Here is a 24,722-nt window from a genome sequence, read left to right on the forward strand (position 1 = left end):
AGAGTTCTGTTTTTTTATCTTATTTCTTGTTTGTTTCACAAAGAAATTATTTTGCATCTTCAAAGTGGTAGGCATTTTGTGTAAATCAAATGATACAAACCCCCCAAAAATCAATTTAAATTCCAGGTTGCAAGGCAACAAAATTGGAAAAATGACAATGGGGGTGAATACTTTCGCAAGCCACTGTAACTGCCTTAATTTTGCCATACCCCAGGAAGAGTGGGGATCCATAATAAATACAAAATACAAATTAACAGCAAGCTGGAGAGGTCACAGTTAAACTTGCATAAAGTACCGGTCTGAAGTGTCACGACTTCCTCCGAAGCAGCATCCCCTCCTTGTTCGGGCAGGCTTCGGCGTTCATCGTCACCGGCCTTCTAGCCACTGCCGCTCCATATCTCATCATTCCATTTGTCTTGTCTTGTCAATTACACACACCTGGTTCATATTCCACTCATTAGTACGTGTTTAAGTGTTCCCTCTGCCCCCTTGTCCTTGTGGGTGATTGTTATTGTGAGGATTAGTAGTTCGGTTGAGCTCAGTATTTTGTATTGCCGGGGTATTTTTTCCCGGGTACGAAGAACATGAAGGCAGACGCATTGTCACGGCTGTATGACACAGAGGAGAGGCCCAGAGACAACACCCCCATACTCCCGGCCTCCTGCATTGTGGCGTTGGTAGTATGGGCGATGGACGCGGATATGGAGTAGGCGTTACGCACAGAGCCATCTCCACCTCAGTGTCCAGCTGGGCTGCAGTACATGCCTGCTCTTATCCGTGACCGTCTGATCTACTGGGCGCACACGTCACCCTCCTCTGGTCACCCAGGTATCGGCCGTACAGTGCGCTACCTGACTGGAAAGTACTGGTGGCCTACCTTGGCTAAGGATGTGAGGGTGTAGGTCTCCTCTTGCTCGGTGTGCGCCCAGAGTAAGGCACCTAGGCACCTCCCAGCGGGTAAGTTGACCAGTTCCACAATGACCATGGTCTCACCTGAGTGTTGATTTCCTTACCGATCTTCCCCTCTCCCAAGGTAACACCACCATCCTGGTCGTTGTGGACTGCTTTTCCAAGGCCTGCCGCCTCCTTCCTCTGCCCGGTCTCCCCACGGCCCTGCAAACTGCGGAGGCCCTGTTTACACACGTCTTCCGGCACTACGGGGTACCAGAGAATATAGTGTCTGACCGGGGTCCCCAGTTCACATCCAAGGTCTGGAAGGCGTTCATGGAACGTCTGGGGGTCTCGGTCAGCCTGACCTCTGGTTTCCACCCCGAGTCTAATGGGCAGGTGGAACGGGTAAATAAGGATGTGCATAGGTTCTTGCCCAGAACTCTCTCCTTCATTCCTCCACTAACCCAACCGTGGCACCAGAGCCAGACCGAGGCTCCTGCGGTGGATGACTGGTTTCGGCGCGCGGAGGAGACGTGGGACGTCAGAAGGCCAACGCTGACCGCCACCGCAGTGAGGCCCCGGTCTTCGCACCGGGTGATTGGGTCTGGCTCTCGACCCGGAATCTGCCCCTCCGCCTGCCCTGACGGAAGCTGAGCCCGCGGTTTGTGGGGCCGTTCAAAGTCCTGAGGAGAATCAACATGGTTACCTATAGGTTGTTACTCCCCCGTGATTACCATATTAACCCCTCGTTTCATGTGTCTCTCCTCAAGCCGGTGGTGGCTGGTCCGCTCCAGGAGTCTGAGGTGCGGGAGGTCCTTCCGCCTCCTCTGTACATCGAGGGGGCCCCAGCGTACTCCGTCCGTTCCATCCTGGATTCAAGGCGTCGGGTGGGGGGCCTTCAGTACCTTGTGGAATGGGAGGGGTACGGTCCAGAGGAACGGTGCTGGGTCCCGGTGAGGGATATCCTCGATCCCTCCCTGTTGCGGGATTTCTTCCGTCGCCATCTGGCTCGCTCCCCTGCTATGCGTCCTCCTGGCCGAACCCCTCCTTGTTCGGGCAGGCTTCGGCATTTGTCGTCACCGGCCTTCTAGCCACTGCCGCTCCATATCTCATCATTCCATTTGTATTGTCTTGTCAATTACACACACCTGGTTCATATTCCCCTCATTAGAACGTATTTAAGCGTTCCCTCTGCCCCCTTGTCCTTGTGGGTGATTGTTTATTGTGAGGATTAGTAGCTCGGTTGAGCTCAGTATTTTGTATTGCCGGGGTATTTTTCCCCATGTGCATGTTTGTTCCAGTGCACCTGTTTTGCGCACTGAACTGGTTACGCTGGATTACGGAATAAACTCTGTATACTGTGATTTACCCTCCTGCGCCTGACTCTTTCAAATTACGCATCACATGAAGTGAGCTCTGCTTACACAGATAAGCTACATAGGCATGGTTCATAGGGTTGGTTCCTGCATGTGTCTGGCACCGTCTGCTATCTTAATTTATATTACATATTCTGGGCGTTCTGCCAAAAGGTCTGAGGAGGGGGTCACGACCATCTCCCCCTCATATCTCTACCCAGCACCTACAGGAACCAATAAATGTATGAGACAAGATGTACAATTCAAGGCTGTCCCTCCAGACTATACATTTTTCCTCCACATAGTCATGGTGGATTTACAGGAATAGCTACCGTTGAACTAAACTCCCTTCCATACTGTTCCATCTCCTTCGCCTGGGTATTACCCACCCACCCAAAGCTTGTGTTCTATCCTCGCTCATGTTCCCAGCATGCCTGTAAAATCCCTTTCGCAGGATGAGACACCCCATGTCCCTGTAGGTTGACCCAATAATTCATTGCCAGCTGCTGTCTCCTAATCTGCAATGGCATATCCCCCATCTCCACCTGTAGTGCAGCAACTGGGGAGGTCCAAAACACCCCACTACATATTCTGAGTTCTTTCCAATGAGGTCCGGGCTGCCAAACCATACGCTATACTGCCATAATCTATTACAGATCGGATCAATGCAACAGTGCATTCGGAAAGTATTCAGACCCCTTGACCGTTTCCACATTTTGTTAAATTACAGCCTTATTCTAAAATGGATTTGAAAAAATGTTTTGCTCATAAAAACACATACAATAGCCCATAATGACAAAGCAAAAACAGGTTTTTAGACATTTTTGCAAATTTATAAAAAACAACAACCCTGAAATATTACATTTACATAAGTATTCAGACCCTTTACTCAGTACTTTGTTGAAGCATCTTTGGCAGCGATTACAGCCTCGAGTCTTCTTGGGTATGACGCTACAAGCTTGGCACACCTGTATTTGGGAAGTTTCTCCCATTCTTCTCTGCAGATCCTCTCAAGCTCTGTCAGGTTGGATGGGGAGCAATGCTGCACAGCTATTTTCAGGTCTCTCCAGAGATGTTCGATCGTGTTCAAGTCCGGGCTCTGGCTGGGCCACTCAAGGACATTCAGAAACTTGTCCCGAAGCCACTCCTGCGTTGTCTTGGCTGTGTGCTTAGGGTCATTGTCCTGTTGGAAGGTGAACCTTCGCCCCAGTCTGAGGTCCTGAGTGCTCTGGAGCAGGTTTTCATCAAGGATCTCTCTGTACTTTTCTCCTTTCATCTTTGCCTCGATCCTGACTAGTCTCCCAGTCCCTGCCGCTGAAAAACATCCCCACAGCATGATGCTGCCACCACCATGCTTCACCGTAGGGTTAGTTTGCGGTTTCCTCCAGACGTGTTCAATCTTGGTTTCATCAGACCAGAGAATCTTGTTTCTCATGGTCTGAGAGTCTTTAGGTGCCTTTTGGCAAACTCCAAGCGGGCTGTCATGTGCCTTTTACTGAGGAGTGGCGTCTGGCCACTCTACCATAAAGGCCTGATTTGTGGAGTGCTGCAGAGATGGTTGTCCTTCTGGAAGGTTCTCCCATCTCCACAGAGGAACTCTAGAGCTCTGTCAGAGTAACCATCAGGTTGTTGGTCACCTCCCTGACCAAGGCCCTTCTCCCCCGATTGCTCAGTTTGGCCGGGCGGCCAGCTCTAACAAGAGTCTTGCTGGTTCCAAACTTCTTCCATTTAAGAATGATGGAGGCCACTGTGTTCTTGGGGACCTTCAATGCTGCAACACAATCCTGTCTCGGAGCTTTACGGACAATTCCTTCGATCTCATGGCTTGGTTTTTGCTCTGACATGCACTGTCAGCTGTGGGACCTTATATAGACAGGTGTGTGCCTTTCCAAATCATGTCCAATCAATTGAATTTACCACAGGTGGACTCCAATCAAGTTGTAGAAACATCTCAAGGATGATCAATGGAAACAGGAGCTCAATTTTGTGTCTCATAGCAAAGGGTCTGAATAATTATGTAAATAAGGTATTTCTGTTTTTAAAAATGTCTACAACCTGTTTTCGCTTTGTCATTATGGGGTATTGTGTGTAGATTGCTGAGGATAAAAAAATTAAATCAATTTTAGAATAAGGCTGTAACGTATCTAAGTGTGGAAAAAGTCAAGGGGTCTGAATACTTTCCGAAGGCACTGTACATGGTCCTCAATGAGAAATGCACTTCCCCCCACTCCTTCCCCGTCAGACAGCGCATCACATTTAGCACCTTCTTATACTTTCCCACCACTCTCTCAATGTGTTCTGCCCAGGTCGGTCTAGTGTCAAAATATACCCCAAGGAACCTGAAGGCCACCACCCTCTCCAAGTTTCTCCCATATAACCTCAAGCGTACCTCCTCTCCCTCCTTCCTCCTGGTAAAGAACACTGTCTGAGTTTTCTCTACAGAGAACCTGAATCCCCACATTAATGCCCACCGCTCTACCTCCTCAATTGCTTCCTGTACCTTCCTGACTGTGTATGGCACATTTCTTCCCCTCTTCCATAAGGCCCCATCATCTGCAAATCACGCTCCCCTGCTGTGTAGCGTTATCCACCAGGTAGCTGCCTGATAGATACTTCACCACCCTCACCTTGATAGACCTTCCAAACAGGAAATCCTTTATCCAGTTGTACGTTCTTCCTCCTACCCAGTGGCGTGTATTCATGGATGCCAAGGGAAGCTAGGCTTCCCCAAAAAATTGACCAACAAAAAAACAAAAAAACATGTAAAATAATGTATTTTTAGTCTCTCTATGTTTCATAATTCTTCTTCAATTCACAAGAAGTTGAATGTACACGAGCGAGCGAAACAGCGCCCCTCTGTCTCTGTATGTGTAGGCCATCTATCTGATGCTGTCTGGTCCAAAATTGTATGACATTGTTGCCACCCATAGCATTGAATGCAAGGGAAGCCAGCGAGCATTTGGCCTCCCTTGATAAAAAAAGTAGAAAATAATAGCCAATCAGCGTTGAGCTAAACTGAGTGAGTTCAACTGTGAATGGCCCTGGTGCACCAAAAAAAAGTGTCAAGGGAAGCCAGTTTGGATTTGGCATCACTCCTATCAAATCGCATTGAGAGCATATGTCATTGACAGAAACAACTTGAGTTGTTGCATTTCGTTGTGGTTGTGTTGTTGTCCTCCGGTAGCTAGCTAGCTAGTTAAAATTGGCCCTTTCCTAAATTAGCCATGGATGGAGATAGGGATTTGGACTTGTGGTTTTACTTAATTTTCCGTACTGGCCAATGATTATAATGGCGATCCGACCATTAATTCATACATTGTGCCCCTGGCCTGAGAGGATGGAAGTTCAATATGTATCTAGATGTAGAAGGCTAATGTTAACTAGCTAACGTTGCCAATGAAAGGAAGTTAGGCTAGCGAGCAAGTATTTTAGTCAGGTAGCCTAAGACAACAAAAAATAAAACTGTGAACTGTATGACAGAGTGATAGACCGTTTCGTCAACATGAAAGAGAGGAGGATGGCATTGGCATTTTTCTACAAGTAGAGTGAGTCAACATCTTTTTTTCTACTTGCAGAACGCGCACGCACGCGCACACACGTACACACACACACACACACACACACACACACACACACACACACACACACACACACACACACACACACACACACACACACACACACACACACACACACACACACACACACACACACACACACACACACACACACAAATCAGAACCATGGACAGCCACATCATATTTAGCTTATGTTGATTATGTTGACTCAATTGTTTTTGGTATCTTTTAGTTGTCACTGTATTAGACTAAGCAGAGGTGATTTGATGATGTTGAAATGTTGAAGTTGAAATGGTGCTGGAATAGTGGAGGGAGTTCCTGTTTTCTTTGCGACTTGCGGTAACTCTCATGGTTCTAAATCAATAGTTGTTTAGTTGTCTGAAAATGTCGGAAACTTTAACTTGCTTGAGCATGCTGTAGGTCATGTAACTGTTTGTTACATGCAATATGCTTTGTGGACTCCACCGGACAGAGGTTGCTCTCCGGTTTTGTGATGAAAAATAGGTGTGGTTGAATTTATTCTGCCACTATCTTCTTATTGTCTCGACCTTTAGGCCTATATATCACGGTCGCAAGGCATATGAACTAACAGGTTATAAAGCAAACAACGCAATTATCACAACACATAGGTTGTAATATGGCTTTTTCTCTGGCTTCCCAGTGATTTTACCCACGCACCGCTACTGCTCCTACACCCATAATATCAAGCTTGATAAACAACCCCTCCTTCCACATCATATAATATGCCTTCTCCACGTCAAAACAGACAGCTACAACAATCTCCTTGTTCACCTGAGCCTTCCTGACGTCTGCTTCTAAGCAGAGCACTGGGTCCATATTTCCCCTCCCCTTCCTGAACCCACTCTGATGTGGCGAGACTAGCCCCCTGCTCTCCAGGAAGTAAGTTAGCCTCTCCGTAATCATACGTTCTATAATATCACATACATGTGATGTTAAAGCTACTGGCCGATAGCTTGTTGGCTTCGTTGGGTCCTTCCCTGGCTTCCAGATTGCTACCACTACTGCCTCCTTCCAACTACCTGGTAGTTTCCCCTCCTCCCACACTCTGTTGTACAACACCAATACCTTATCCAGTGCCTCATCACTAAGATGGGCCAACATAACATAGTACACCTCATCTTTCCCAGATGAAGTCAACCCAGCCTTACCTATTGCCCTTTTCATCTCTGCCATGGTAAATGGTGCATTCAACGCATCATTTACATCCTCCCTCCTCCAGGATGCTCCTCTCTCGTGTTCTCTCTCCCCCTCTGCCACTCCTCTGACAAATTTGGCGAACTATGCACTTGGACAAATGCTTTGGCCATCATCTCCGCCATCTCACCTGTTACTGCCACATCCTCCCAACTCGTCAACACTGGTAATCCCACTCCCTACTGACCCCACTCACCCACTCATCCTCTTAATCATTCCCCACACTTCTCCCACAGGTGTCGCCCCTTCCAATGGTGTCACAGAACCGACGCCAACATGACCTCTTTGCCTGACGGATAGTTCTCCTCACCAGGGCCTGGGCCTGCTTATACTGAATCAGATGTTGGAAGTTATGCGTCCTTTTCAGTACTCTAAATGCCCTGTTCCTAATCCTCACCATTGCCCCCCACTCCTCCGTCCACCATGGGACTGCTTTCCTCCTCCTCCTCTCTGAACTTAGGTATAGCCTCAGTAGCTGCCCCCACTAAAGCTGTTCTCACCCAGTTATTCATACTATCCACATACCCGCTCATATCCACCCGAGCCATCACCTGCTCACTCAGCTCCTGAAACTGATCCCACTTTGCCCTTCCAAACACCCACCTGCCTACTCCATCCACTGACACCTCCTCCTCCCTCCGGCCTACTGTACATACTATGGGGTAATGATCACTCCCTACTGTCGACTCCTCCCATACCTCCCACTCACATATTCCTGCCATTGCACTAGATACCAGAGTGAGGTCCAAGGCAGACTCAATCCTGGTCTCTCGGCCATCATTCGGGCACACCAGCTCTTTCATTTATAACAGATTTTCCATCATTTGGCCATTTCCATCCATCTGTTTCCCCCCCCCCCAGAGTGTGTTGTGGGCATTAAAATCCCCACACCACATTACCTTACTTCTATCCTGGCCCTCCACCCTCTCTAGCACTTTCGGGTCCAATATTTGACAAGGATTATGCATTTTAATGAGGGAAATAAGTATTTGACCCCTCTGCAAAACATGACTTAGTACTTGGTGGCAAAACCCTTGTTGGCAATCACAGAGGTCAGACGTTTCTTGTAGTTGGCCACCAGGTTTGCACACATCTCAGGAGGGATTTTGTCCCACTCCTCTTTGCAGATCTTCTCCAAGTCATTAAGGTTTCGAGGCTGACGTTTGGCAACTCGAACCTTCAGCTCCCTCCACAGATTTTCTATGGGATGAAGGTCTGGAGACTGGCTAGGCCACTCCAGGACCTTAATGTGCTTCTTCTTGAGCCACTCCTTTGTTGCCTTGGCCGTGTGTTTTGGGTCATTGTCATGCTGGAAAACCCATCCACGACCCATTTTCAATGCCCTGGCTGAGGGAAGGAGGTTCTCACCCAAGATTTGACGGTGCATGGCCCTGTCCATCGTCCCTTTGATGCGGTGAAGTTGTCCTGTCCCCTTAGCAGAAAAACACCCCCAAAGCATAATGTTTCCACCTCCATGTTTGACGGTGGGGATGGTGTTCTTGGGGTCATAGGCAGCATTCCTCCTCCTCCAAACACAGCGAGTTGAGTTGATGCCAAAGAGCTCGATTTTGGTCTCATCTGACCACAACACGTCGCTGGTTCTAATCCCCGAGCCGACTAGGTGAAAAATCTGTCGATGTGCCCTTAAGCAAGGCACTTAACCCTAATTGCTCCTGTAAGTCGCTCTGGATAAGAGCGTCTGCTAAATGACTAAAATGTAAATGTAACACTTTCACCCAGTTCTCCTCTGAATCATTCAGATGTTCATTGGCAAACTTCAGACGGGTCTGTATATGTGCTTTCTTGAGCAGGGGGACCTTGCGGGCGCTGCAGGATTTCAGTCCTTCACGGCGTAGTGTGTTACCAATTGTTTTCTTGGTGACTATGTTCCCAGCTGCCTTGAGATCATTGACAAGATCCTCTCGTTTAGTTCTGGGATGATTCCTCACCGTTCTCATGATCATTGCAACTCCACAAGGTGAGATCTTGCATGGAGCCCCAGGCCGAGGGAGATTAACAGTTATTTTGTGTTTCTTCCATTTGCGAATAATCGCACCAACTGTTGTCACCTTCTCACCAAGCTGCTTGGCGATGGTCTTGTAGCCCATTCCAGCCTTGTGTAGGTCTACAATCTTGTCCCTGACATCCTTGGAGAGCTCTTTGGTCTTGGCCATGGTGGAGAGTTTGGAATCGGATTGATTGATTGCTTCTGTGGACAGGTGTCTTTTATACAGGTAACAAACTGAGATTAGGAGCACTCCCTTTAAGAGTGTGCTCCTAATCTCAGCTCGCTACCTGTATAAAAGACACCTGGGAGCCAGAAATCTTTCTGATTGAGAAGGGGTCAAATACTTATTTCCCTCATTAAAATGCAAATAAATGTATAACATTTTTGACATGCGTCTTTCTGGATTTTTTTGTTGTTATTCTGTCTCTCACTGTTCAAATAAACCTACCATTAAAATTATAGACTGATCATTTCTTTGTCAGTGGGCAAACGTACAAAATCAGCAGGGGATCAAATACTTTTTCCCCTCACTGTACATATCCCTGTATGATAAACTCCACAGTCGGTTTGAGCAATGTTTCCTGCACACAAAACGGGACTGGTCGTCACTAGTTTTGCTTCTTCTTCTTTGGTATTGGGTTAGCGGATTGCATCCAACTTTCAATGTGCATACACCACCACCTACTGTACTGGAGTGTGAGGCCAGTCACGTCCTAACTATACTGAACAAAAATGTGAAACATGCAACAATTTTAAAGATTTTACTGAGTTACAGTTCATATAAGGAAATCAGTCAATTGAAATAAATTCATTAGGACCTAATCGATGGATTTCACATGACTGGGAATACAGATATGCATCTGCTGGTCACAGATACCTTTAAAAAAAAATAGGGGCGTGGATCAGAAAACCAGTCAGTATCTGGTGTGACCACCATTTGCTTCATGCAGCGCGACACATCTCCTTCTCATAGAGTTCTTCAGGGTGTTGATTGTGGCCTGTGGAATGTTGTCCCACTGCTCTTCAATGGCTGTGCGAAGTTGCTCGATATTGGCAATAACTGGAACACGCTGTCATACATGTAAATCCAGAGCATCCCAAACATGCTCAATGGAACTGGGACATTTTCAGCTTCCAGGAATTGTATACAGATCCTTGCAACATGGGGCTGTGCATTATCATGCTGAAACATGCGTTGATGGCAGCGGATGAATGGCACTACAATGGGCCTCAGGATCTCGTTAAGGTATCTCTGTGCATTCAAATTGCCATAGATAAAATGCAATTGTGTTTGTTATCTGTAGCTTATGCCTGCCCATACCATAACCCCACCGCCACCATGGGGCATTCTGTTCATGATGTTGACATCAGCAAACCGCACGCCCACACAATACCATACACGTGGTCTGCGGTTGTGAGACCGGTTGGACGTACTGCCAAATTCTCTAAAACAATGTTGGAGGTGGCTTATTGTAGGGAAATTAACAACAGCTCTTGTGGACATTTCTGCAGTCAGCATGCCAATTGCACGCTCCCTCAAAATGTTAGACATCTGTGGTATTGTGTTGTGTAACAAAACTACAAATGTTAGAGTGGCCTTTATTGTTCCCAGCACAAGGTGCACCTGTGTAATGATCATGCTGTTTAATCAGCTTCTTGATATGCCACACCTGTCAATTGGATGGATTATCTTGGCAAAGGAGAAATCTTCACTAACAGGGATGTAAACAAAATTGTACACAGAATTTGAGAGAAATAAGCTTTTTGTGCATATGGAACATTTCTGGGATCTTTTGTTTCAGCTCATAAAACATGGGACCAACATTTTACATGTTGCGTTTATATTTTTGTTCAGTGTACATTAAATTCTCTTCATTAGTCATGTTCCTCTAAGAAAGTGAAATATGAGACCTAGACACCAATTCCTTTCTGCCTCTACACCACCCAAACCCCAATCCCGTCCAGCCTCTCTAACCCTTTCACACAATATCTCCCTATCTACGTCATACAGTTCACAAAATATCAACACATGCTCCACCGTTTCCTCCACTAAACACTCATCACACAGACCTGTTTCATGTCTCCCCATCATCCACAACATGGCATTCAAACCTGTATGTCCAAACCGTAGGCTACTCCACACAACTTCCTCTCTCCTACATCCCATACTCCCTCCTCTTCCTTTACTGACCGATGCACGTGATAAAATTGCCTCCCCTTACTACTAGCATCCCACTCCCTTTGCCAAAAATGGAGCCCTTTTGCCCGGATCAAGGACTTGACTTCCCTGCGGCCCAGCAGGACCTGAATATCTACCACCTCTCTCCTCACCGCACTCTTAGCCACCACATCGGCCATCTCATTACCTTCCACACCTCTCCACAAACAAGTCTCCCCTATCCGACCTGCCCGTCTTCACACTACTCAACACTGCAGCCATAATCAGTTAACCGCTTACATACTCTAACATTGAAATCTGGGATATACACCCCAGCCCCCACCCTTCCACTGACCTGATCCTTTGAACCATCTTTATATATCCTTAAAAACGAATAAAAACGAATATCTATATATCTCTCCTCTCACGCCCTCACCCCATTCTCTCCTGCCCTCAATCATGTCCACATCTACACTTGGTTTCGGAAACAGCCATGGAGGAATGTTCCCCAATGCAATTGCCGGGCCCATCTCTCTCTCCCCCAGTCCATATTCTACCACCTTCTGCCCGATTGTCCACCTGTATACCCTCAGGCCCAGACTCATCACCATGGCCCACAGCACCTCGGAAAGCTCTGACAAACACATAGATGGACACACAGTAAAATCTCGTACACCCAAGTAGTTTTCTGCAGCTGCCACCACAACATCTATCCTCTGTGATTTACGTTCCATTCCTGCTGTACAATTGACAACCATGGCCATGAACGCCAAAAAAACCAACCTTACTGAAGCACGTTATTCCTATCACTCTCTATTGGCCTCGGCCTACTCACAAGGATCCTCTTAGGATCCTTCACCCTGGACACATCTTCCTCTACTACTCTCTTTACTGCATCAGCATACAACACCTTCTGCACTACTCTGATCCTGGCAACCTCAACCTGCCTTTCTCTCGCCGGACACCTCTGATCTCCAGCACCATGGGTACCCCTACAGTTTACACACACAAGTTTTTCCATCGATACTACACATTCCTTTGTCTCATGTCCTCCTGCACACTTCTCACATCTATTAATCTCCCTCCTACACACTGCTGCTTCTACTACCATTTATCTTCTTAATATCTGATTTTAAACCTAATCCTAACCTCAATCCTAACCTGTTGTTATGAATCTTTACAATATAGCCATTTTGACTTTGTAGCTGTGGTAACTAGTGGAAACCCTGGGGACTGGAAACAGTCGAAGATTGTCTATTGTATTGACAAGATAGTCAAGTGACTGCTAAAACAATGGAAATAGATCTCCTCAAAGATGGAAGGCAGGCCGTAGGATGCGAGATCAGGTGGGACCATTCTAGCCAATGAGAGGGCAGATACGCGTGTGAACAACAGGCCATAAAGATAGAGGACTCATCTTTGTATCTGTGTCATTATACTGTCTGTGACAGCATGGGCTGTGCCATTGAGGCTATCTCCATTTTAAAGTAGTCAATTGTCTTCTTCATTGGCTGATTGCTCCCAACTCATAGGAATCCTCACTCAGTTGACTACTTTAAAATGGTGGAAGCCCTCAATGGCAATTTTCTCGCTAAAATGGGTTATATCCACGATGAGTCCCCTATCTATCTCTGCGCCAACAGGCACAACTCTGATATAAAGTCATTATTTTTCAAAGTTGCCGAAATGCCACGTGCGTACACTTATATCAGTGCATTCGTAACAACCAAACCATTACAAAACTTATATTACATCAAATAACCCTCACATGGCAAATTGGCAATTACATTTTTTGTTGACCAAATTCGATACTCTATCATTGACCTCCATCCAAAAATTCCTTATTTCGTGGGCATATTTTTGTGGACAGATTTTGGGCTGAGTAAAACGTTCTGCTTCGCCTCTTCCTCTCTGACACACTTCAGTAAAAGTGTGAATGGACGTGGCATCAATCTGAAGAAAACTTTCATCCACACAGGAACTTGTAAGTCAGCTACCTGGAATACCTATTCTATTTGTGGCATATTCAATTAGATATATTTCCAAGATCTAGAAAATGTAATTGATTAGTCTGTATTCATGGTATTGAGCATTGACTCTTTATTTGCTGGCATTTGTACATCACATCCAAAAACTAGGTCTAAAAAAGGATTAAGACCCTAACTTCTTACAAAGACATAAATAAATACATGTAGCTAAATGGCATGAATTATGATGATACCAGTAATCAATTCACCAACTAGCAAATATATTGCACCTCCCTCCCTTTCACTACAGACACAATCCAGACTTATCAAACTGATCAAACAGTCTATGGTCAGAGTCCAATTAATGTGTAAAATAAATATTATTTGAGCTTCAAGTCAACTTCAGGGGATGTCCATTACCATGAAAGTAAAGCCAAAAATGTGAAAAAATATTTCAAGCCTGTGCAATTTGTCTTGGTATAAGTATCTCCTAACATTTGGCATCACCAGAGTAATAGTCATCAGTGAAAATGCTTTTATTGTACAATCATTTCTGCATTGTTCTTTGAAAAGTGCTCTGTGGCAATGTCCTCTGCAAAAATACGTAATTGCACTGTCATCTTTTATCCTCCCCGGAATGCCACAAGGAGATAACAGCAATAACGGAGGAACATATGTTCTACAAGTTTATAATTCATTATACAGTACTATTTGTCCAAAGTTGTATTCATGTGGATAAGCAATGTGAAAAACTGCACAATTAGCAGCCGTGGTATTCACATTTGTCATTATCGGTAAGAAATTGTTATGGCACTAGAAATCAGGATATTTGATATGACCTTCTGTCCTTTATGTTTTGATTCTATATATTTTTTCTTCTGTACTTTAAAAGTTGCCTCGGATGAATATGAGTCAAGTAATAAATTAACTTTAAAAAACACTATAATTTCCTACAAAAAGCGAGAATAAAATGCTCAGAGCCACAAAATTGGCTTAATGTGACCATGACATGAGATGCATCAATTCCTCCAGAATAGTACAAAGTACATATCAACAGACCTAGATGAAGACTTTTGAATTCAGGAATTGAGGTTAGCTGGATATGGACGCAATGATGATGTAAGGCAGTCAGTGCAGCCAATAGTGTCAAAAGTCATATGCTGAAAAACTTTGCTACAAGTCATCCCACCACTGCTCTGCAGTTTCTCCTCTTCATCAGTGTGCCATCTTGCTCTAACTCAGAGCATCCTTCCTGGTACATGTTTTCCTATTCAAATCCAGTGAATCTGGTTGTCGCTGGTCACAGTAAACCGTCCTGCTCAAAGACTGAGGGCAGGGCAGAGAAGTCGAAGGGGGCAAACTTGATACCCGTCCCATGATAGAACTTGTTCTGGAACTCCACCCTACAAAGGAGAGCATTCACATATGTAAATAACCAGTATGAATGCATGTGTGAACAAATGACTGAGTGAATAATTAAAAGAGAGTTAAAGATGATGAAAAAAAGTCTACTGAGTAGGTGACCACTGGGGAATGAGAGAGTTTGTGAGAGTGGATGAGTGATTAACAGAGAGTGATTGATTGACTGACTGAATGAGTCAGTCAGTAAGGCATCATTTAGTTAAGTATAAAGACTGACTCACCAGTGCAGCCGGAGGGCATGGAGGAAGGCTGAGAGCCCTTCCATGACTAGCAGGATGGACACAGTGAGCACAGCGAACAGGCTGAACACTGGTACCAGAAACAGCACACCCAGTCTGGAGGTCATCCTCAGGCCCAGACGCATCACCATGGCCCACAGCACCTCGGAAAGCTCTGACAAACACATAGATGGACACACAGTAAGAGGGAGATGTATGGATCAATATCTGAACATGGAGACAGTAATTGATAGTAATTGCCCCCCTGTGGCCTTTTTAAGGCATATTGAGTATGATACTTACGAGCATGGGCCAAACTGAGGGCCCAGAGGCGTAGGTAAGATGCTGTGTTGGAGATGCAGCCCAGGCAATACTCTATGGTGTGGATGGCCTGGTGTAGGAACACATCCCCAAAGTCAAACTGAAAGATGGACAACACATTGCTAAATAGAAAGGTAACAGTGAGGTCTGAAATCCAACTGTTCTACTCAAATGTTTATATGAGATGTACAGTATGTACAGTTGCGGTTTTGACCTCCTTAGGCTGGGTGTCCCTTCTGGTCATAAGGTCATCCAATCCCTCTTCCTCATCATCATCGTATGCTGGTGTTTGGGACATTTCATCCTCACTCACACGCCGAACTCTCTCATAACCCTAAAATACAGACCACAGACATTAAAATGTTCACATACATTATTCACTGAAAACACATGGGTAATAAACTCATGACATGACTCTTTCCACCATACTCACCCTGCGCAATCGCAGGCTCTTCCCTCCACGGTGCAGCCAGTAGAGGTATACAGGTTTTCCTAACAGCAGCACAGGCACAGACAGCAGAGCCACCACCACCAGGAAGACCTGCAGCCCAGTCTGTGGAGTAAAAATACACAGGGTCAAACACAGAGCCACATGGACAGAGATGGTCAAAAGAGACATTCAGAGATTCAGATAGAGATGCTGAGAAAACCCAGAGTCAGGGGGGACACTCGGAATCATGACCCCGTCACTAACACCCACCTGTCCGGGGTAGAGAGGGGTGTTGTCCCCTCCCTGCATTAGGAACATGTTGATGAAGTGGATGAGGATGCTGGGGGCCAGGCGGGAGTCACGTGCACCGAATGCCAGCCACTTGTAGAGGATCATGAAGACCAGGTAGCCAAAGAGACACAGCAGGAACAGCAACTCAGGGAGGAACAGCAGGTAGACGTTGAACCTCTGTTTGAAGTGCCTGGATAAATGGAAGAGGGAAGGGAAGGGGAGGAACGGATTTATTTACATTTAGAGAAACTCTTTCTGATGTTTTGTATTCCACAGTAGTAACTACTGTTAGGAACCACTAACTGCTCACTCACAGATGGTTGAATACACTAAGCACCACCCCAAAGCTCATGTGCATGACCCCTATGATGACGGACATCTTCATCTTGTAGGAGTTTAGGAAGGACAGACGATTCACTGCCATGTTCCATATCTGTGGGTGTGATACAAAGCATAAAATTAACATAACATCAGACAATGTCAATATCTGTATATTTGGGATCAGTGAAAGGCACGAGGAAGGGCACAAGGAAGAGTATATGATTGTGTGTTTGTGTGTGTAGCATCTGACACTTTTTCTTTGTGTCTGTGTGCATGTATACTCACAGGATCAATGCCAAAAGGGTATGGTCCAACGAAGACACCACTGACATTAGGATCAAGGATGAGCAAAGCATTTGTTTGGAGCGTTTCATTTCTGGAATAAAAGGTGAAGATGAGTACAGTAACCTCAGCCAGTTACGGCTAAATGAGAACTACACATTCACATCTACAGGTACACTGACAAAAATGTATGTGCATACTGTGCTTGTGAATGTAATAATGTGCATGTTTTTGTGTGTTCGTTTTGATGACTCACGTCCACTGCTGATCTGTGAACATAGCCCTAACACTCCAGCCTGAGCCAAATATGTTAAGTGACTTGGAGAAGCAGTCATTGTAGATCAGCCCCGTGTACACAGAAAAAAGGCCCATCATTAGTATGATATAACGTCCCTCGAAGAATATTGTCCAGATCTGAGGACAACAGAGAAACCAATACCAATATTAATGGAAATATATCCAAATCTACACAAAAAAATCAAGACAACTACAAAAACACAGTAGAATGTGATAGAAATGACACTTTAAACGTTCTTACCTCATTATCAGAGCGCTTGCGCTTGTGGCTCTTCTCTGTCAGCACCATCCACAGGGCAAAGCATGCCATGACCACACCGTGACCAAGGTCCCCAAACATGACCGCAAACAGGAACGGGAACGTAATGATGGTGTAGGGGGCTGCCAATCAGAGATAAACATGATCAGCGTGGACAACTTTGCTAGCTTTCATTCAGTCCTATGTAACTGTGCTCAACCTGACCAGTCTGCATTACATGTAGTGGTTAGTCGTACTTGTAATGCTATAATAGTGCTCAGCTGAGCTTGCCTAAATGTTGTGTCTGAAGTGTTCCAAACTAGCTTACCTGTAGGTCTGTCTGCGAACTGTATTTGTACTCACCTGGACTAGCCTCCCTGTAGTCTCCAACCCCATAAGCCTCTACGATACTCTGAAAGCCAGATGTGAACTTGTTTGTTCTCAAGAGCGTAGGCGGAGTGTCGTTACTTGGGATTCGGTTTACAAAGGATGGTACAGTGGCGTCACCTTTTCTCTGATAAGGTAAAATTGCATGTATTACATTTATACACTACTGCCAGATTTGACAAAACGAACTACTGTATCTGTAGCAGGTTAGCATTTATTGGGATGACTCATGGACTGGAGGCAGCTCTGCAGAGTGGTTACTATCTGGCACAGCCACAAAGTCATCAAATCTGATTTTAAACCTAACCTTAACCACACTAACCCTAATGCCTAACCGTAACTTTAAATTAAGACCAAAAAGCTCATTTTTGTTTTCGTTAATTTTTACAATGTGGCCAATCTAGAGGAAATCGATCAGGACAAAACTCATCCCAATAAACGTCAACCTGCGTATCTGTAGGACTACAGTATCAACAGCCTCACTCACCGAGCCTTCCTCCAACGCCCCCCGCAGGTTGGTCAGGTCATTGACAGGGCACCACACCTCCGCTATGAGACACTTGTTGGTGACGTCAAAGCTACACAGGTTGAGGATGTGGTAGATGGCCTTCATCTTCTTCACCTGCACTACCCAGGTGAAGGCTGACTCTGAGGCCTTCTGCAGCACCTGCCTCAGGTACTCCTCAGTGCGGTGGAGCACCTGGTGAAGCCAGGGGACATTTACACGATTTTGCACCTTCAAGCATTTGCATATAGTCTTGTTACTAGTGTCAATGCAAATCATCTAGCCATCATCTTTCATACAACTGTCATCCATTGTTTGGGCTTTGCCCTCAACATGACATAGACATAACAAGACAGAGACATATACAGTTGAAGTCAGAAGTTTACATACACCTTAGCCAAATACATTTAAACTCAGTTTTTCACAATTCCTGACATTTAATCCTAGTAAGAATTCCCTGTCTTAGGTCAGTTAGGATCACCATTTTATTTTAAGAATGTGAAATGTCAGAATAATAATAGAGAATAATTTATTTAAGCTTTTATTTCTTTCATCACATTCCCAGTGGGTCAGAAGTTTACATACACTCAATTAGTATTTGGTAGCATTGCCTTTAAATTGTTTAACTTGGGTCAAACGTTTCGGGTAGCCTTCCACAAGCTTCCCACAATAAGTTGGGTGAATTTTGGCCCATTCCTCCTGACAGAGCTGGTGTAACTGAGTCAGGTTTGTAGGCCTCCTTGCTCGCACGCGCTTTTTCAGTCCTGCCCACAAATGTTCTATAGGATTGAGGTCAGGGCATTGTGATGGCCACTCCAATACCTTGACTTTGTTGTCCTTAAGCCATTTTGCCACAACTTTGGAAGTATGTTTGTGGTCATTGTCCATTTGGAAGACCCATTTGCGACCAAGCTTTAACTTCCTGACTGATGTCTTGAGATGTTGCTTCAATATATCCACATCATTTTCTTTCCTCATGATGCCATCTATTTTGTGAAGTGCACCAGACCCTCCTGCAGCAAAGCACCCCCACAGCATGATGCTGCCACCCCCGTGCTTCAAGGTTGGGATGGTGTTCTTCGGCTTGCAAGCACCCCCTTTTTCCTCCAAACATAACGATGGTCATTATGGCCAAACAGTTCTATTTTTGTTTAATCAGATCAGAGGACATTTCTCCAAAAGGTACGATCTTTGTCCCCATGTGCAGTTGCAAACAAAGTCTGGCTTTTTTATGGCGGTTTTGGAGCAGTGGCTTCTTCCTTGCTGAGCGGCCTTTCAGGTTATGTCGATATAGGACTCGTTTTACTGTGGATATAGAGACTTTTGTACCTGTTTCCTCCAGCATCTTCACAAGGTCCTTTGCTATTGTTCTGGGATTGATTTGCACTTTTCGCACCAAAGTACGTTCATCTCTAAGAGGCAGAACGCGTCTCCTTCCTGAGCGGTATGACGGCTGCGTGGTCCCATGGTGTTTATACTTGCGTACTATTGTTTGTACAGATGAACGTGGTACCTTCAGGCATTTGGAAATTGCTCCCAAGGATGAACCAGACTTGTGGAGGTCTACAATTTTTTTTCTGAGGTCTTGGCTGATTTCTTTTGATTTCCCCATGATGTCAAGCAAAGAGGCACTGAGTTTGAAGGTAGGCCTTGAAATACATCCACAGGTACACCTCCAATTGACTCAAATGATGTCAATTAGCCTATCAGAAGCTTCTAAAGCCATGACATAATTTTCTGGAATTTTCCAAGCTGTTTAAAGGCACAGTCAACTTAGTGTATGTAAACTTCTGACCCACTGAAATTGTGATACAGTGAATTATAAGTGAAATAATCTGTATGTAAACAGTTGTTGGAAAAATTACTTGTGTCATACACAAAGTAGATGTCCTAACCGACTTGCCAAAACTATAGTTTGTTAACAAGAAATGTGTGGAGTGGTTGAAAACGAGTTATAATGACTCCAACCTAAGTGTATGTAAACTTCCGACTTCAACTGTACATACATTGTTTAAGTCCTGGATGCGTGTCCTTAGGCTGTCCATCACATCTGCCCTCTCCTCGTCGTTCTCAGGGTGGGGGTAAAGGTGACAGTGGTAACTGGAAGAAGATAATAAAATATATAATTGTGGCCTGATACAGATAAATGACAGACAGGTTTGTCAGATGATGCAGATCTGATGCTGATAATGGATGATTTTGTCTGTTTTGTGATGGCAAAAGTACACTTACCAATCACAGATCTTCTGGACCTTCTGTCCAATCTGGTCTCCCCAGAATGAGATGAGGAACACCACATTTGTGCTGATCTCACCCTGAAAGGGACACACACAACACGTATAGTATTCCTCTTATTACTACATTAATTGATATGGTGGACATAGATTCCTGAAATCTGTATTGCTATCTATTTCTACTCACCGTATCCAGGTCAGCGAGGCTCTCTCCCAGCTCTGCGTAGCTGAGGATAGTGTAGCCCTTACACACCCTCCACAACATGCGCTCAAAGGCCTCCACCTTCACCCGGTGGATTAGACCTGACACGAACCTAGAGCCAAGAGGAATACTTTACTATTCAGGACTCAAGCTGATTCTCACTGGGATTAGCTACACATAATGTGAGTGTCTATTTCTCTGTTAAACTCACCCCAGCTTGGCTCCCAGTCTCTGCATACCGGTGCAGCCTGCAGAGTCTGACTCAATGGATTGGAACTCTTCATACTGGGGGCCAAGGGCCTCATGCTGCATACAAGGAAAGGCCAGGTTAGCATTATCAACACACAAACACCAGTAGCCTAGATTTAATTTAAAAAAATGGGTAAGTCTTTAAAAAATGGGTAATGATTAAATAAAATTGTATTTAAGTCGTTTTTAAACCGTTAATTGACTAGTTTATAGATAGTGTATAAATCTGTAATAGCAAAGTTATTACATAATGGTTGAACTATTGTCAAGTGTAGCCTGTAATCTACAAGCTAAAAACCATGCATCATAGGCTGTGGAATCACATGACCAAAATACATATTGTGTTCAGTGTTCAAAGTCAGGTGACACTCATGCGCGTGGTGTGACCGTATCAAGTCAGCACTGTCTCTGCTTCACCCTGTCTTACTCCAGGTTATGGGAACTCGCATGGAGAGAGGACAGCAAGAGCCAAAATATGGTGTCACTGTCAACAGACAAATGCGTCTGGGAGGGCAATAGAGCAAAGGGTGATTCTGATAAGAGTATGTGTTTCTTAAATGGCATGAGGTAGTTATGAGGCAAGGTTATGTGATAGTAGTGTGTATGGTGGGTGTCATAGTTGTGTAAATAGACATGATAACCCGGCACTAACCCGGGAGCGGCTGTGTACAAAGGTGCGCGTAATCCTCAGCATGTGCGTGTACTCAGTCAGCTCCAGAAGATTCCGCTGCAACTTCTCTTTGTTCCTGGCCACCTCGCTAAGCTCCACTTCCAGCCTCTGGAGCTGCTCCTGGGGGACCACAGCAGACAGACCACACACGTTCAACTCCCCTTGACCACAGCAGACAGACCACAGACGGTCAACTACCCTTGACCACAGCAATCAATTGGGAATCAGTTCCCCTCAACCATTATTAACACACAATCAATACCCTAAACACTGGTTGATACTATTTTGAAACATTTACCAACTAAGCGAGTCATCCTAAACACAGTGCACTCAATGGCAGTGCCCATCAACCACAGCACTCACTTGTTCTTACGTGACAAACAGCATCTTAGACCTACCATGATCTCAAGGACATGTTTGGGGGGAGGGGCGACTGGACAGATTTCATCATCTTCTGGCACAGCAATATTTGCCTTTCGGATCTCCCTCAAAAGGTACCCTGTCCAAAGAAAAAAAAAGTGAAAAGAAAGTTATTGTTTAATCAGATAAACAAACACGGACTGAGCACATAATAACACACAATCATTATGGGAATCTGTTGAAACATCCATTTACAGTTGGAAAAACCCAGACACGTTTGATCAAAACATAAAGAGGCCTTGCTAAAAATATCTGTGGAGGAACAACTGAGATCTATATCTAGCACAAAGCAAGTCTTTCACAGCAAAAATATCTAGCAATAGCTGATAATACATTCTCCCTCTGTTGTCATCACTATATTTAGTATGACTTGTAATTCAATCCCACTGCATTGCTGTTACCAAAAGCAATCTGTCATTCTGTAGAGTACACCAGAGCCTGATAAAACCCCTCCACTAAATCAAAGGTATGGTAGTAGTAGTCCTGGTTTAGTGTCCATCTCAGTGACCTCACCCTGAATTCTCTCCATCTCCTCGCATCTCTTTATTTCGCTGACAAAGCGGCGCTGGAACGAGTTGACACTGGGGTTAAGCTGAAATCAGAGGAGCACAGTGCTTAGGTGACTGTGCCAGGTGGCCCAATTCTTACATCATGGAGTTCATCAAATAGATGCCTTTCCAGTCCATTATTTTCTATTCTGCAGAATGTATCACTCAAATATCAACATTTCATTTTGAAATGTCGAAATCCATTTGCTTTTAAAATCTAGGCCAGGTCAGTACAATTAGACTAAACAAACCCTGTGACCAAGGTACCTGGGTAAGATGTTTTTGGAGCCCCTAAATCTAATCAGACCATAAAGCTGCATTGAGACCTCCATCAATACTACCTGCCATCAACAGAATAGGGGGACACCGATCTGTGATCAAATTAGGCTTTTAATGGTTTGCTTCATCAGCTTGTGCTACTCTTAATTTTTATTTTTATTTTTATTTTTTACAAATAATTGGTCCATGAGTATCACATTAGCTGGACTGATAGAGAGACACATTTAGGATTAATGCTGGGTGCACTGGCAGTCCTGTAACACACACATAGACCCAGACAGACAGACAGATAGACAGACAGAAAAAACATTTTGGTCCAGACATAATTGACAACTGACAGGCACTGAGTAGGCCTAACTGATATACACTTGTGCTGATATTATTGCATTGCAAGTATGCACATAGGCTCGACAGACAGGTGGTATACTTACATCTCGAAACTCGACCAGACCCATTTCTCCCAGCTCACTTATGCAATCGTATGCAGAACCGGACTGCAGAAACAACTGCGCCAAGCACATCTCCTCACTTCGGAACACCGAGCCCATCTTATCTGCCACTGGCACCTTGCTGACGAAATATCCGGCCTAGGCCTATTAATTTACACTACGAGAACTGTAGCAGTAGCCTAGTTGCTTGCATTCAGTAAATCATACCAACGCGAAATCACAACTCTGTCGGTATCTACTATGCCACGTTTCGCAATACCGTTTCCGAAAATTAATACATCGTATCGAGTATGAGCGCTCTCAATTTGGCAAAATTACTCTGCCTGGTAACAGTAGCCGTCTTAGTTATTTAATGATAATAGAGCTCGAGCTCTTAGATCCTTAGGTACCCTAAATTGTCAAAAAACTAAGAATACGCTGTAACCCACCCTAGCCCTTATATCCCTTTGCACCTATTTTATCGAGCGAGCCACATAATACGCGTCATCCTGTACCTTTAATAGCTGTCGCTATCACAACGAGTCAACTCTATCCCCGTCGCAATGCTGTGCAAGACTGCTCATTATGCAAAAAAATTAAAAAATAATATATCAGTCATGCCATAGGATAATATCTAAAATTGTACATATAAATAAATTAAACCGTGAGTAAATATAAATACAGCCTTGATCGCAGTACGTTGGCCGCCTATAGCCACAGATTGCGCCTGGTTGCTAGATAGTCCCGATCTTTAGATTTGACATAGGGCGTTAGTTTTAAATTATTATTACAAGTGTATAAAGGTAGGGAGTCTATACACTCAAATATGACCACATTTTGATTACGAAATGACTAATACAAAAATACCACATTGTTCTCGATAAAGCCTATGAGCCCTTGCGGCAAGAGATACATAAACACAGGCATTAGGCCTAGTTCAGTCAATATATGTTTCTGTAACATTTCTATAACATTTCCAAAAACACAGAGAATTGTAGGTTAATTCCTGTTTTAATGTGCATTAGTCTATATTTATTTCTACAATTTGGACCTAATCTGGCAACCAAGGCATCCTTTCATTTATTAAATTCCATAATTCAAATTCGGGCCAACCATCTGCACTTTCTTTGTCTGTGTAGGCCTGTAAGAGGATTTTAGGTGGTGGTAGATTCATAAATGCTATCCACTAATTTATAATTTTACCGTCAAGTCAAGTGTATTTCCGTCAAACTGTTTACTGTAAAAAAGAATTCTCCCGGATCCAGTGGCGGCTCCTGAAAAAATTCTCAGGGGGGGCAATTTTTCTGATGATTTAGGTGACCTACACACATTTTAAAAAAGATATGTCCAGCAACAACATGAAGACAGGGGCAGCATATAAGTCAATACCAGAAGCATTTATTGACTGATCTCAAAAGTGTTGGCTTACCAGGGTTGGTGGAGCCCTCAGTTTCATCTTTGCCTCGCAAAGCTAACTCAAACACTCCGCAAAACTTCACACACTGGATTAGCCGGCTGAGGATGTGGCGGTTCTTGCTAATGTCGTAGTAAATATATTTGTTATAGTGAATATGGAATATGATATGTTGAGTAAAATGTTGTGCTAAGATCTATTTAGGTCAGGAGCTGGTTATAAGTTCTGTTCCTATCCAATAACAATGGACAAAAGGGTCCTATCTTGTCAGCCTTGTCAGTTTCAGTTCTCCAGTAAACTTGTGATTATCAACACTAACCTCATCGTTGTGGCGGCGGACAGCTAGCCTGTATCCCTCATCCAGTTGAGTGGGAATGTTCACTCTCCCCAAAGC

General features: G+C 44.5%; 1 protein-coding gene across 1 annotated transcript; it reads right to left on the reverse strand.

Annotated features, from left to right (window-relative positions):
• Window positions 1–13,281: 13,281 nt before the first annotated feature.
• LOC121541777 (V-type proton ATPase 116 kDa subunit a2-like) lies at window positions 13,282–23,522 on the reverse strand. Its single transcript, XM_041851070.2, has 20 exons — window positions 22,918–23,522; window positions 22,173–22,251; window positions 21,638–21,738; window positions 21,222–21,359; window positions 20,532–20,626; window positions 20,306–20,432; window positions 20,117–20,199; window positions 19,891–19,984; window positions 17,867–18,079; window positions 17,356–17,506; window positions 16,996–17,135; window positions 16,714–16,871; window positions 16,461–16,551; window positions 16,169–16,287; window positions 15,834–16,044; window positions 15,567–15,686; window positions 15,348–15,467; window positions 15,116–15,233; window positions 14,816–14,987; window positions 13,282–14,575 (listed from the first exon to the last, which is right to left on the reverse strand). Exons 1-20 carry the CDS (start codon window positions 23,032–23,034, stop codon window positions 14,473–14,475), a joined length of 2,550 nt encoding a protein of 849 aa, XP_041707004.1. The 5' UTR covers window positions 23,035–23,522; the 3' UTR covers window positions 13,282–14,472.
• Window positions 23,523–24,722: the final 1,200 nt, after the last annotated feature.

Source organism: Coregonus clupeaformis, chromosome 27, assembly GCF_020615455.1.
Source record: "Coregonus clupeaformis isolate EN_2021a chromosome 27, ASM2061545v1, whole genome shotgun sequence".
NCBI classification, from domain to species: Eukaryota; Metazoa; Chordata; class Actinopteri; order Salmoniformes; family Salmonidae; genus Coregonus; species Coregonus clupeaformis.

Coding starts and splice junctions, on each gene's coding strand:
- LOC121541777 (XM_041851070.2), bottom strand. CDS start 23,034: ATGGGCTCGGTGTTCCGAAGTGAGGAGATGTGCTTGGCGCAGTTGTTT. Junction 20,200..20,305: donor GCCTCGCTGACCTGGATACG/GTGAGTAGAAAT, acceptor TGTCCCTTTCAG/GGTGAGATCAGCACAAATGT. Junction 14,576..14,815: donor CATGCCCTCCGGCTGCACTG/GTGAGTCAGTCT, acceptor TCTCCTTTGTAG/GGTGGAGTTCCAGAACAAGT.